Source organism: Microcaecilia unicolor, chromosome 10 (assembly GCF_901765095.1).
Source record: "Microcaecilia unicolor chromosome 10, aMicUni1.1, whole genome shotgun sequence".
Classification (NCBI taxonomy): Eukaryota; Metazoa; Chordata; class Amphibia; order Gymnophiona; family Siphonopidae; genus Microcaecilia; species Microcaecilia unicolor.
Window position 1 is genome coordinate 37478402 of NC_044040.1, and position 15912 is coordinate 37494313.

Consider the following 15912-nt stretch of genomic DNA (forward strand, 5'->3'; position numbering starts at 1 on the left):
TAACAGTGATGTGCTGATTATGTGAGCAAATGTTTAGAATACCAGCACATATGTGCACACATAATTGCTTAGATGCCCAAAATCCACCTATGCACTATTCTGAAAATACATATATATCTTCCCTTACTATTCTCCTTCTCGTCCAAACATTGAATAATCATAGGCTGGTTCTTCCTTCCCCTTCTCAGGCAAAATGGGAACCTACACAAGAATGTTTTTTTTTTTGGGGGGGGGGGGCTCCTTCTTTATATAACTCATTACCCCGCTTCCTAAGATTCGAGGGTTCCTGTGTGAACTTCCGATCCGCTCTGAAAACATACTTGTTTCAGCTGGCATTTAATCCCATCTGAATCTTTCTGTTATTCATTATCTTTAGGATGGCTGTTGTTGGCTGCCTTTGAGTGGGGTCATGCGGCGATCACAGTCTAGCAACCTCTGTTAATCTTGCCATAGATTGCTTGACTGTGTTAACCTTGTTATTGACTGGTTGGATGTGTTTGTCTGGTTTTATATGTTTCTATTTTAATAGATTTATTTTCCTATTTTTAATTTAGTTTTTTAATTGTGATCCTCTCTGATTTCAAAAAGGGCAGTATACATGGAGGGCATTTTTGATATGACATCTAAATTCAGCTTTGGACATTTTGCTCAATACGTCCAGAATCTGAATAGCAAATATAGCCATTTTCAAAACAGCAAAATGTCTATCTTTTTTTTTTTTTTTCAAAAATGGCCACTTGCTAGGTGTTTTGTGCTCTGCATGTTTTATCTTTTTGGTCCATTTTTGAAAAAAGAAATAATAAAAGTTCAAGTGAAAAATGCACAAAATCAAGCCTTTGGGATGTAGGAAGAGCCAACATTTGTAGTAGACTGGCCACACAGACATCTCAGCAGAGCAGTAGGGCACCTTAGGGGACACTGCAGATGACTTAATCTGAAAGCTCCCAAATACACATCTCACCATTGCTTCCTCATATTGTATAGTGAGCCCTCCAAACCCCCCCCCCCAAAAAAAAACTTACTGTACCCAACTGTACACCATTACAATAGCCCTTATAGCTGCAGGTATCACCTATATGTGGGTTTTCGGTGGGTTTTGGAGGGCTCACCCTTTCCACCACAAGTATAACAGTTAGAGTGGATTATGGGGTCTGGGTCCCCTTCTCCATAGTGCACTATAATGACTATTAGGCTACTCCAGAGACCTGATTGGCTATAACATTTAAGGTTGTCATAGAAACTAATATATACTGTTTCTTTTATATCTTTAGGGGATGGGAGGGGTGTTAGTGACCACTGGAGGAATAAGGGGAGGTGATTCTTTTATTCCTCCAGTGGTCATGTAGGGCACTTTTTTTGTGACTTAGTTGTTGTTAAAACAGGTCTAGCTCAAAGCATCTTAGTTTTAGTCCTGGATGTTTTCATTTTGTTCCATTATGGCTGAAAAATATCTAGGTCTTAGGAATGCCCAAATCCCACCCTTAACATGCCCCCTTGAGATTTGGACGAACTGCATAGAAAAATGTCTTGGAAATGGGTTTTGAAAATACTGATTTGGAAGTTTTGGTGAGAAAAACGTCCAAACACTGCTTTATGCCACTTTTTAGATGAAACCGAAACTGGGCCATAACGGAAACTGAAATTCAATTGGCCTCTACTGTTAATGAATGGTTTTAGCACGTTGTAACAGTTCTCGCAAGAATGTGTTAACCTGCTTTTGCAATAAAATCTCCATTAGCCACGATAAGTCACATGTTACTGGAGTTTTTGGTTGGGAGGTTGAGCGTGAGTGGAGAATGGGCATGGAGTTACCACGAACTAACTAACGCACGGTTCAAGCAGAGGCACTTACTGCCTCCTAAACAGGGGCGTATCTGGAATCCGGCGGTAGGGGGGGCCAGAGCCAGAGAGGGGGGGCACATTTTTGCCTCCCCCCCCCGCCGCCGCCGCCGCCGCCGCCGCCGCCGCCTCTCTCCACCCCCTCCCCGCCGTCAACCCTCCCCCGCTGCTTACTTTTGCTGGCGGGGTCCGACCCGCAATCTTCATATTTCGGCTTCCTCCGTGGCCATGTGCTTCCAGGAAGTAACGCTGCAGCGCTGATTCGTTGAATCTAGTTCGGCGTCTGACGTGCTGGGACGTCAGACGCCGAACTAGATTCAACGAATCAGCGCTGCAGCGTTACTTCCTGGAAGCACATGGCCACGGAGGAAGCCGAAATATGAAGATTGCGGGTCGGACCCCACCAGCAAAAGTAAGCAGCGGGGGAGGGTTGACGGCGGGGAGGGGGGCCAGGGCGAAATCTGCGGGGGCCCAGGCCCCTGTGGCCCCACGCAGATACGCCCCTGCTCCTAAATAAGAGGTGCTAAGTGCCTATGTGGTAATAGCGCACAGGGCCTGCTCGTTACTGGCAACTTTAACACATGAACCAATAATGGACCTGTGATTCACCATGCAAATAAAGATATGGAAGGAAAAAATGGGGGAAAATGTCTTATATATCACCGGGTCAACACTCCACTTTTGACTTTGGGGTGCCTTATTTGGAAACCCTTTGGTGATCAACATAATCATCGACAAAAGAACCCCTCCTTCCAAATAACACGTGGCATTCAAAAATAGTACTTGAATACGTTGTTTAATACAAACTGTGCTAAGTGACTGGCAATAACTCATAAAATAGGCATGGTGGCACATATCTTTAGCTCTCTAAGTCCCGACAGACATCCGTTTCGCCATTGCTTTGTCAAGGGATCGGAGCTTAGAACGGTAACCTCACACCTGCTGTGTGCTGCTATTGCCCTCAGGCAGTTAACACTTAGCCTTTAAATATTAACTTTAACATATGGCCAGAATGAGAAAATGCTGGGACTGCCCCTTTCTTGCTGCGGTGTTAGTTTGGGCTTGCCATACTTTGAAATCCTATGTTAAAGTGCGTTATGCCCAAAACTTAATGCGCTTTAGTAAAACAGCCTCTTAATTGCTGATTGCCTATTTATTATTGTCTTTTGTACACCTGCAAATTTCATACAATGAAGACTAGTGAGAAACAGGGAGGAAGGAGTTTATCTGTTGCCTTTTCAATTCATTGCTCACATTTACAGCATGCCCGCTATAACATCACTCATCTCTACCCCTTAACATATCCTACCATGCTTCACTAAGAATGCTGAAATGTCAAAGCCGCAACACATGAATTTCCCTGCATACCTGAGTAGCCTTCACGGCAGTTGCAGACAATTTCTGAGCCCTGCTGATCCAGAGAGCAAGAATGGGCAAAGTAGCGATTGCTTGCAGGCAAATCTGGGCACATACAGGGCTGGCAGGCCTCCCTTGCTGGAGGGTTTCCATAGTAACCGTCAGCACACCTGGGAACACAAAATCCACAAAGGTCCTTCAGGTCATCTTTTTTCCTCCAGGATCTAGAAAAGAACTGTCATTCATACATAGATATGCATCTCTCACTTTCTCTCACTCTCTGTAAATTACTGGGAGTTTTATGGGGTATAGCGATGCAAAAGGCATTTAAACCCCACTGGAAGGGCAATTTTACATAGGTAAATATGTTGTAAGGGAGTGTACAGTTTCTATACATGACACCAAGGGCTGAAACCCAAAGAAACCCCCATCCAAGAAAGAAAGAAAAAGAGGAAACTGCTGTTCCCAGGGGGCACTTCATGCTAGTAATTAACAAGGCTGGGGGCATGGAGTACTGAGAAAGAGAGAGGACATGGGGCTCCAATCAGAACTTCTAACACTGCAAGGTCAGGAGGCTTTGACAGGTCCTGAAGACTTTCCATGGACAAGACTGCCCTTTTGCTCAAGAAACATTTTCTGTTGGGACTCATTTTTGAAGCATTGCTGTGTTTCTCATTATGGTGGAGCAGTGGGAATTAAATGCTAAAACTTTCCTTCTTGTCCAGAAGCACCATTTTGATGGACGGTGCCAGAAGGGCAGGAGTGACTGAGGATCGCTCCTACCCCGGGAACCCCATCAGATAACCTGGGAATTAAGGTACGGGCATGGGGGTGGGAGGCTTGATCAGGGGGGTCTATTTCGGAGAGACCTCTACCTGGAGGGGGGATGGATTGGGAAGAGATCTTGTTGGGGGCTGGGCTGTACTTTGTGGGGGTTTAATTCTTGCTAGGGGGGATCTGATTTGGGGGGGAACCCTGGAGTTCATGGCTGGGAGCATCAGGTCGCAGCTTGGCAGCCCAATGCTCTGAGCCGCTAGAATAATCCTGCTTGTGGGGTGGCTCACCAGCAGCTTTATTCATTTACCATGGTAATCAGCAACCTGCGGGACTGTTATACTGCAGATTGGTGACTCCCATGGTAAATCAAGGTGTGGTAAAAGCTCACCTTTTATTGCACCTCGATAGCTTCCCCTTTGAATGTTTTACTATAAACTTTTTTAAGAAAATAGAATTGGATTAACTGTTCCATTGTTTCTGGAGTTACTTGGTTACCCCACTAGACAATGAAATAAACAGCAGCAGCACTTGTGGATAAAGAGAATTTTTGTATGCATGGTTTTTTAAAATCCAAAATCTAAGCAGCTCCTAAATATTCTTCTTACCAGAAAGTATTGCAAATTCGTAAACCACATATTTGTAGAAAATGAAACAGAACCAGAGATACTATAATCTTCCATGTTGTATCCATGGCAAAAATGCTTAGTTCTCTGGTGCACAATATATTAAAAATACCACACCTTTCACAGCTGGGTCCAGCTGTAAATCCCTTGCAGTTCCGGCAGACCCCAGTATCTGGATGACAAAGCTCTGCATAGCCATTGCACTGACAAGGGCGACAGTTGGGAAATCCAAAGTATCCCGAGAGGCACTGATCACAGCGGCGGCCATTGATTTCGCTGCGGCACGAACACTGCCCAGTAATCTGGTCACACAATGTGCTAAAAGAGCCTTGAGTGTTACAATCACATGCTAGACAAACAGAAGAGAAGGCAAATGGCAAGTTACTTTGGTTCTCTATCAGATATTTTTTCACACTGTATATTGGGAAGAAGCAATGAAAAGAAAAAGATGGATTGATGAAGAAGAGCATTAGGGGTCCTTTTACTAAAGTTCATTAAGCAGTTCTGGAGTAATTCTCTATAGGTTACAGAAGTCTAGTGTAAGTCCACAGTTACACGCCTAGCTTTAAGTGCGAGCACTTACTCTATCTCAGTGGCTGGTGTAAATGCTCATGCCTAAATGCTATCAGTATTCTATAACTTGTGTATGCAAGTGCTGGGCACGCCTCTGACCCGGCCATGCAGCTCCCAGGTCCACGCCCTCCTTGAAGTTGTGCACTATTGATTTTGTGCCCACATTTTATAGAATACCGACTTATGGCAGTTACAGTGGCGTACCAAGGGGGTGGGGCGGTGGGGGCGGTCCGCCCCGGGTGCACGCCGGTGGGGGTGGGGGTGCCGCGCGCCTGCCAGCTTCGCTCGTTCTGTGCTCCCTCTGCCCCAGAACAGGTTACTTCCTGTTCCGGGGCAGAGGGAGCATGGAACAAACAAAGCCAACAGGTGCATGGCACCCCCCCCCAGCAGGTAAAAACGCACCCGGGGGGGTGTCCTTTTGCCGGGGGGGGGGTCGCGCTGCACCCAGGGGGTGTCCTTTCGCTGGGGGGTTCGCACTGCACCCAGGGGGGGTGTCCTTTCGCCGGAGGGGGATCGCTGCATCTGCGACCCGCCCCGGGAGTCAGCCACCTTAGGAATGCCACTGGGCAGTTATGCATGTAACTGCTAATTAGTACCAATTAGAACCATTTAACTCCAATTATAACCAATAATTGGTTGTTAACACCAATTTTCAGGTAATTATTATGCAAGTAACTAACACTATTCTGTAAGTTGCACATGCAACTTTACACGCTAAGCATAAATTTGGCAAGCAAGTTTATAGAATTAGGTGGTTAGGGGGTAATGTTATAAGGCATCAACCTAGATTTAAGAGCAAAGAATGTGTATAAATCTCAGTAATTTTTCCATTTACATACATAGGTGGCCACTTCTTTGCATAAATGAACTCAAAGTTTTGTTTATATGTTGTAATCATCTTTTTTGGTGTTCTAATTTTTGTGTCTGCATTTGCTCATTCCAAGTATACCTGAATGTTCGATTTTATGTTTGATATTTGGTATTTCATTTTTCTGCCCTGACGCAGCTGGATTTTGGTGAAACATGGCCATGTTCTGTAACTGCATTTGAATTCAGGGAGTGCTAGGGAGGTAAAAATCCTAGATGTAATAAATTACAGCTTCTTGGAGCAACTGGTCCAGGAACAAACAAAAGGGGGAGCTATTTTAGATCTAGAACTTAGTGGAATGGAGGACTCCGTGCAAGAGGTAATGGTGTTGGGTCCATTGGGAAAGAGTGGTCATAACATGATCAAATTTGAGCTGATACCTGCAGTGAAATCATAAAGGAAACCTACTATAGCAGCATTTAATTTTCAAAAGGGCAACTATGATAAAGTGAGGAAAATGGTTAAAAAGAAGCTAAAAGGTTCATCTGCAAAGGTTAGGACTTTAAATCAGGCATAGACGTGGTTTAAAAATACCATCTTGGGAAGCCCAATTAAGGACAGTACTCTTTAGTAAAAGGGCCCCTCAGATCATTAATGATGCTAGTAGCTAAATAGGATGAAATCTCAGATCCTTATACACTAACATCTCTTCAAGGATGGAATAAAATTGGAATGAAAACATAAATACATTTTAGCTAGTTTATTGCTTTAAAAGTCAATGATGTAGGGCAGTATTCTTCAGTGCAAGCCTGGGGGCCAATGGTGGCCTCTGAAGACCTCTGGGGTGGCTCTCAACATTATTCTGGCTTTTTTCTGCCAAGCTCTGCCTCTCTACCCAAGCTCATGTCAGAAAGGGGGAAGTGGATGGGAGGGAGGAAGGGCCACATGCTTAAAGGATAATGCATTTCTTAATAGACAAAGATAATGTATTTGGAAAAGCCAACCTCCTTGAGGATACACCCAATAAAACGTTTTAAGGTGGCAGAGTTGTGGCCCCGCATAGGAAGATATTTGGTGGTTCTCCTTCAACTCATTTGGATCCAAAGTGGGCCCGACTTAAAAATTAGCAAAGACCACGGATATAGGGAGTGAAAGTTTGACTATAATTCTCCATGCAGAATGTATGTGAACTCTTCCTACAGGTCCCTCACTGGAATTCTGCAGATGTACATTTGTGTTCTGTATTATGGAATCTTTGGTGGCTTCTTAGGCTAAGTTGTTTCCAGTTATCATACAAATCAAGTACTAGTTTCTAATTGCTATATTACAATGCCAAATTTCTGTCACTTTGATTGAACTGTGGACCAGTTGTTGCTGAAAAAGAACTGAGCCTATCCGAAAAGAATTCTAGTAACATACTTAATACTTACGAGAGCAACCGTGGGGTCCAAAGCCGTAGGTTCCCACTGCACATGTATTGCAGCAGCGTCCAACGACATTTGGTTTACATTCACATTGACCTCCAAATTTACTGCAGCCCAAGCTCAAGGAACCTTCTTCGTTGCACCTGCATGCTGTTGGCAACAAGAGTTTAATTACAATTCACATACGTACAGAGAACAGCCATAGGAGAAACAGCATAATGAACAGCTGCAATTATGATCACATTTTGGATCTAGCAGAGTTCAAGTTTATACAGTTTTATGAAGTTTGTGATTACCGTCATGTTACATCAGCTGTGTTGAAAGTCATGTTACATCAGCTGTGTTGAAAGCTTATTTTAACAAAAAAGACTTTTTTTTGTTTTGTGGAAAAAAAAAATGCAAGTATTTCCTGACATGGCAAAGTCCACATGATTATGAAGGACATTATTTCTTTAATTAAAATCAAGAACACTTGCAGTGGGAGCTACTTTCTTAACTGAAATTCTGCTGCTAGTGTTAGATTAAGTTTTCTAATGTTAATTATGTGTTCTATGATCCAGTACAGCTTGAATGGAAAATAAAGCAATATAAATTAATGTGATGTGTCAGCTTTAATTAGGTGTGGATTTGATGTAATTAACATTGGTTAAAGAATTTTGCCATATTTTTGTGGATTGTTATCCTAATTAAATTGCTTAATCATTTTGTATTTCATTTTCTTTCTATCCTCTTTTCCGTATTGAGATGGGATTGCTTGTTTCTTAATTCTGTGTACATTTTAGTTAAAACTAGTAAAAAAGGCCCGTTTCTGACAGAAATGAAACGGGCGCTAGCAAGGTTTTCCTCGAGTGTGTATGTTTGAGAGAGAGAGAGTGTGTGTGAGAGATGGAGTGTGTGTGTCAGAGAGAGAATGAGAGAGAGAGACAGAGTGTGTGTATGTTTGTGTCAGAGAGAGAGAGTGTGTGTGAGAGACAGAGTGCCTGTGTGTGTGTGACAGAGAGATAGAGTGTGATAGACAGAGAGTGTGTCAGAGAGAGTGTATGTGAGAGACAGTGAGTGTATGCCTCCCCTCTCGCAGGGCCCCTCTCCCCACCCCACCTCTCTGGTCCAGCGACCCTCCCCTCCCTCCTCCAGCCACCCATGTCCAGCGACCCTCCCCTCCGTGCATCAAACCACCTCGCCACCTGCAGCTGCCACTGGTAACGCTGTCCGGCCGCTGCTGCTTCTCTTATTGAGCAGCAGCGGCCGCTACAAAAAGAAAAAAACAATAAACGTTTTTAAACATCAAGCGCGGCACCGCAGACAGCCATCAGGCATTGGCTGTCGGCTCTGGAGCCTAGCGCAGCAACTCCAGGAGCCACGGACACAATATGACATCTGTTGGACTTTGGATGTTGTGTGCTAAACGTCCCAAATCTGAATAGCAAATGTAACCATTTTTGAAAAAGCAAAACATCTATCTTTTTTTTTTCCGGAAACACAGGACAGGGTGTCCAAAGTCCACTTTAAAAAGAGCAAAAAAAAGCAAAGACCACAAAAAGCCTTCAAGAATGGTGGCATCTTGACCCGTGTTGGGTCTGTTAAAATAAAGTATTGGGTTGATGCCCCCATTCTTGAAAGCTCATTGTGCTCTTGCTTTTTTGCTATCTTTATTTATTTATTTATTTAAAATACCGTTTGTAATAAAGTTTTGTGCTCTGTGCGTTTTTCTTTTCAGTCCATTTTCAACCCCCCCCCCAAAAAAAAAAAAAAAAAAAAAATCAAGTGAAAAACGTAGAAAATCAAGCTATTGGGATGTAGGAGGGGCCAGCATTTTTAGCAGATTGGTCCCCAAGACATCCCAGGAGAGCAATGGGGGCACCCTAGGGAGCACTGCTGTGCATCTGCCTCAGGAGTCTTATGATGTTCCAAAAGAATTGAGAGAAAAACAAGTTTTCTTCTGTAATAAAATAATGGGATTTCAACAATCCAAATCAGCCGGAAAAGGTACTTCCAAAGCCTGCAGCGGCAATGTCAGCAAGGAGTAAAAACAAAAAATCCGACTGATTTGGATTGTTGAAATCCCATTATTTTATTACACAAGAAAACTTATTTTTCTCAATTCTTTTGGAACATCATAAGACTCCTGAGGCAGGCGCACAAGCGCCGAGACACAGCTGCTGTGTCGAGTCATTTGATGACCATTAATAAAGACTTTGCAACCACATTCGTCTCCCTGGGTTATTGAAATCCTTTTTTGCTCTACTACTTTTACGTAGGTTTTGAGGGTCCCTCCACCTTTTGGTAGTCATACCTCATCATATTCATTCTGAAAACAGGTCTAAACCAAAATGTTGAAGTTTTCACCCTAGATGTTTTTTTGTTTTCTTCCATTGTGGCTGTAAAACGTACAAGTGTTAGTCACGCCCTAAGCCTGCCTTTGAAACGCTCCTGACATCCCCCCCCCCCCCTTGTGATTTGGATGCACTGCAGATGAAATGCATAGATAACCATCTACAAAACAGGTTTTGAAAATACCAATTTGGGCGTTTAGAGAAGAAATCTGTCCAAGTGGTGCATTATGACAATTTTTGGACGTTTTTCTCTTTTGAAAATTAGCCCCTAACTCTACAAAGTAGGAAAGCATTTTTCCCACGTGCTTGCTTTGATTTCAGGGCAGACTTTTGTAGTAGGATGGGACTTTGCTCTCATCAAAGCTTTATCAAAAGAAAAGCTTTTGCATACTTCAGGGGCGTATCTGCGTGGGGCCACAGGGGCCTGGGCCCCCGCAGATTTCGCCCTGGCCCCCCTCCCCGCCGTGCTGATTCGTTGAATCCAGTTCGGCGTCTCAACGAATCAGCACTGCAGCGTTACTTCCTTGAAGCACATGGCCACGGAGGAAGACGAAATATGGAGATTGTGGGTCGGACCTCGGCTGCAAAAAGTAAGCAACGGGGGAGGGTTGACGGCGGGGGGGGGGGGGAGGGAGGCAAAAATGTGCCCCCCCTCTCTGGCTCTGGCCCCCCCCTACCGCCGGATTCCAGATACGCCCCTGGCATACTTGGAGCAGCCTGTAGTCACATGAATGTTTTCTGTAAAGTTACAAGCTCTGCAAACTATATTTAGACAGCAGAATATGTTCTTTTTCCTTCATTCTGTATCCATGGAAAAAATCAGGTCCTAATAACAATCCACAAGTCACCTCTTTTTTAATTTGAATCATATAGTTCTGCTGTTGAGTCATGTAAGGTGATCTGCAGCTGCTTGTTGTTCCCTAACAACTGCTAACTGTAAAAAAGATGAATTCACTGAGGATTCCTGATAGGGCTATGGAAAGGGAAGACATTTTAAGTTTGTTTTCATCAAATTTGTCTTCCCCCCCCCCCAATTTTAATTGAAATGTTTTGGTTCACTTCCTGCATTTGTGGTAATAGATTTCTTTTTTTAACCTGCACTAGAAATTTTTAATGTGCAGACATTGCCTGTATGCCTATTAATTTGTAGGTTGGTGCATATTTAATTGGATTTTGCATGCACTTTTTTTTTTAAGTGCTTTAATGAATGGAATGTGTGCTAATGAATTCAGATCACTAGTGCATAGTTCCCCTCCCAGGAGGTTGCTGCCTATGCATAGGAGCTCCGAGGTACTTTGTATTCTAAGGGCCCCATATTCAAAGCAATTTGTGGGCAGGAGAGACTCCTGCCCACTTAAATCGTGCTCAGCAGGTCATCCACCTATATTCAGCGACATTTAACTAGCGAGAGAGTCTGGAGGTGAAGTCAGGGAGCAGATGGCAATTATGTGGGTACAAGCAATATTCATTGTTGGAGCCCACTGCAGAAAAAGCAGTCCTAACTACACCAGATTAGTTATGTTGGTGCTGGCATTGAGTATTGGCTGGTATCAACATCGCTTCTGAGAACTGGCCTGTGTAAATGCTTGTGTTCCCCACCTCCTGAAGCCCTCTCCCCCCAAGATCTGACCCCCTCCTGAACTCCCCCATACAATCTAAGCCCCTTGTGACCCCCCAACATGATCTGATCCCCTTCTGCCCTTCTCCCCTACAGGACCCTCTCTCCCTCTTCTAGACCACCAGATCATACAGATAAGTCTGGGGGCGGCCTAGAGGGGGTCAAGGAGGGGATAGGGTCCTGAATATTAACTTCTAACTAAAAATGTAAAGAGAAGCAGTTGCTGCAGTTGTATGCTTACTATACTCCCTAAAGTTATATGTTGATCAGAAGGATCCTGTTTATCTATTTGTTAAAATTTAAGAGGAATTTTCCTACCACTTGCATAGCTGCTTTTTACCAGTAGATTTTGCACCAGTTTGCACCTGTAAAGTACAAATTTATTTTCACTTTGAAAATTGCTTAAAGAAAAACTATTCACGGACACTTGCACCTCCTTTTTAATATGTGTACTATTGAAAATACAAAAGCATGTGTGTGGCGAAATGGTGATTTTTCCAGCATATGAATTATAACAGTATTTCATGAAGTGTATTTTTCTATTTTAGCTAGCAGGTGGTGCATGTTTTATGCTTAAAGCAGTTACAGAGAAATTACTGTTCCTTCTTTAGTTTAACACGGAGAGGAAGTAACCTGCAGTAATGTGGCCAGCTACTTTTAAAAAATGTTGTTCTGGGCTCTGATTGACCCAGGAGTTCAAATCCAGTCTGGAAATACTGGATTTTTCTCCAGTCTCAGTTTAGAAGTAGAGAGAGAAAGACCTTTTTACTGAGACCCTGTGAGCAATTATATTCTGTAACCTGTGAGCAGCTATATTTCTTGTACTTCCCAGGCACTATCCAGGTAGTGATAAAATGTTTAGATAGTTTTATAATTGATCCTTATTCAGTTACCTGTTATTTTCCATCTGTTTTTTTAGTTCACTGTTCAATATTTTTTATGACAATAAAACTTTTTTAGTTTATTGACTCTTACTTGTCTGGACTGACTAAGAATCCTTGTGGTTTGTGTGTTAGGTCTATGAGTGCTTTCTAGGAACTGTGGGACCACTGGGAGTGTGGCCCCAGTAACCTAGAAATCACTGGGATAACTTGAGTGTGGGAGACTCGCCCAGAGGTGGTTGGGACCCAGTCAGTGGGAGGAGAAAAACTCAGGCACATATGCATACCTTAGGAGACTGATTATTGCCCAAATATCAACAGTATCTGATGGAATATAGAGTGTAGCATCTGATACAGTGGGGCCAAACATGTTTATGGAGTATATGTTGGATTACTTACGAACAGCTCCATTATGCATACGAGCCGACATGCTTATTATAAGCTTCTCACATATATCTGGATAAATTTGTAGACCAACTGCAGAAGCAACTTCAATGCACTGGTGCTTATGGAATTCTTCTATTTCCTGTTCACTGCACATATTCGAGAGAGACTCAATCTTGGGAATAAGGCCGAGCTTTGGAAAAAATATTTAAAAAAGATTGAAATATTAAATAAATAAATAATGCAAACATCACGTATGCAAATATCACGTATATCTCTTACTACTTTAAAAGGCGACATTATTAGCAAGAACTGTGGTCCATATTTTACAGCTCAAACCTTTCTACGGTATCATACCACTGATAGGACTATCAGTGACATGCAAAGAAATAATGAATAGTGAACATGCAGTGTAAACGCCTATTTGTTGCTGGCATGTTATCTCCTACATACACATTGCATGATGGGAAAAAAGAATGTCATTTTATTCATACATGCAAATTTCCTTAACGTGGGCTATATCAGCCACAAATGTTTGAACTAAGTCCTAGTAAAGAAAATGAGAGCGTGCATAAGATCAAGGGATTTTTTTCAAAATTACACAACTAAAGGGATAGACAGATTTCATTACCTTGGAATACCCTTGAATCTCAGTTTCCATATATTCTTGTGCCCTAGTTTTGATGATAGATAACCAGTAGGGTTGTTCCACTCTCTCATTCTTTGAACTTTCCTACTTTTCCTTTTACCAAGCTCATTCAACTGATGTTAACTGAATATGCTCTACTGCAAAGTACTCATCAGAAGACTGTTCCCATACTCAACATTTTCCAGGCTTTGATATAGGTTGTTACCAAACATTTCTTCAATTTTTAGAGCATTTCAATTATAAGAGCCTCCTCCAACGTTTTTTGAGTCTACGGTATGTTTGCATTCTTTCTAGTTCTCTTTTTGCAGTTCATGTTGGTTTCCTACCCTTTCTGAACTGGTGCTTTCCAAGACTCAGTTTTTAGTCATTTACTCTTCTCACTTTCTATCCATTTTTTGGACTTCTTTGTCTTATCATTCTGCTTTCTTTTCATATCTACACTGATGCTCAAATTTTCCTTTTTCTACATTTCACATGCAGTTCCCAGAAAATTCCTGTCTTGAGTCTATAACCATCTGGACATTTAACCATAAACTAAAGCTAAACGTAAAGTATGGTGTGCTATTTCTTTATTGCAGTTCTCTTTATATCTCCCCTTCCCTAATTTCTGTTGATGACTTCTTAGTTTCCGTGTCTTACATAGATAAAAAGCACTAGCTGCATCTTTGAGGCCTTCCACTTTTTAAAGCAGCAGTCTACTCTATCGTCTAACCTTGGACAAGAATGGGTGGAAGACTGCATATTTTATTAGCATGGATAGTAATCTTACAGCAGGTCATCCTAGATAAGAAGGCTAAATAGGCTCCTACTTTGAGATTATTTTATAAAGACACATAAAGGGAAGTCCTATAATCTAGGCACCTGTATTTAGGTGCCCCTTGTGTGCGTAAATGTATACAGTACTAGCAGTTATGTGGATAAGTGTTCACTTACCTATGAAAGGGACAGCAGGGCGCCTAAGCACTATACTGTAATGGAGTGCCTAACTTGCATAGCGCATAAATGCAGAGGAACGTACACAAGGTTGGAGTATGAGTGAGGTTCCCTAAGTTATGCTCATCCCTGCACATTTATGCTCCTGAAGTAATACCAGCTCTATCACTGGTGTAACTGCAGGCATGTAAATGTTATATGTGCCAATACTTGGTTATGCTACCATTCTATAATGGAACCTGGGTGCCCTGGTGCTGTTATATACTAGTCTCCCACTGTGCATCCTCAGATGTCTAAATGAGGACACCCAGTTGTAGAATTACCCATAAGCTTCATAGTATACTAGCATAAACCTGCTGAAATCACATCTGCAATTCAAAAACACACACTTATACCAACTTGGCTACATATGCAAATGTATGGAGCAGAAGTATGTGTGTAGGCATCAAACATATAAACGTCGAGTGACCGACTCACTTGCAAATGCGCAGTAGAGACTTCCCTCTCTGTCCCGCCCCCGCGTCAATATGTGATGACGAGGGCGGGACAGAGAGGAAAACTGCACCGCCGAGGTTGATACCGGTCCCCCCGCCCGCCCGCCTGAGATTGCCGCTACCGTTCCTCCCCCCCACCTGGCCCGGGCCCTCTCTCCGCTACTAAACTTACACATCCATTCGCCGGAACGCAGCATGCACATCAGCTGAGCTGCCGTCGGCCTTCCTTCCCTGCCTGTGTCCCGCCCTCGCTGACGTTACGTCACAGGAAGGCGGGACACAGGCAGAGAAGGAAGGGCCGACGGCAGCTCAGCTGATGTGCGTGCTGCGTTCCGGCGAATGAATGTGTAAGTTTAGTAGCGGAGAGAAGGCCCAGGCCGGGTGGAGGGATGGCGGCAACTCCGGGGGGGGGGGGGGACGGTAGCGGTGGCGACCTCGCAGGGAGGGGGGAGGAAAACCCCAATACCAGCCCGTTTTTACGGGCTCAACGGCTAGTTTATTCATAACCTATATGTGTACGTCATGAATTTACCCACGCTACACTGCAACTCCTTCCTCAAACATGCCCATAGCTGTGAAAAGGTCCAAGAAAGCAGAAAGGCAGACGATCTGCAAACTCCAAACCGGAAAATAAACAGAGCAGATCGTTATGAAACAAAATATAATTTATTAATGGGTACTAAAATAGTATATACAAGTCAGCCTGACTTGTATATACTATTTTAGTACCCATTAATAAATTATATTTTGTTTCATAACGATCTGCTCTGTTTATTTTCCGGCACAGCTGTGAAAAGGCCTTTATAAAATTACCCCCTTTATGTTCTGGGCTAACATTTGAAATGCACATTTATGGATTCATCAACCCATTGAGACTAATATAGAAAAGCAGTCATACTATATAACCTTTTAGTAGTAAAAAAAACAATATGAGGGTAATTTTACAACAAGGCACCTGTGTGTCTTTATAAAATACTAGCACAAGTGACAGAAGTTTTGCCTTGTATGTAGGCATGGACATTTACAAGTAGGTATAATTGTTCGCATGTAAAAGTTTACAAGTACGTATATAAAGTAGTGTAATTTTATAATCAACACGTGTACTTGCAAACTCCTCCTGTACTCCACCCAGACTATGCTCCTGGCAACACGTACAGTAAAAATATGTGTGTGCATGCCATTGCGTGTATTTTTACACCTGGATCTATAAGAGCTATTTT

General features: G+C 42.8%; 1 protein-coding gene across 1 annotated transcript in view; it reads right to left on the reverse strand.

The window, feature by feature from the left end:
• LAMB4 (laminin subunit beta 4) overlaps positions 1–15912 on the reverse strand; it is a 304586-nt gene that overhangs the window by 202851 nt on the left and 85823 nt on the right. Inside the window, 4 exon segments of the mRNA XM_030216762.1 lie at positions 3208–3365; positions 4713–4944; positions 7407–7550; positions 12632–12809. Coding sequence (XP_030072622.1) covers positions 3208–3365; positions 4713–4944; positions 7407–7550; positions 12632–12809 — 712 coding nt within the window.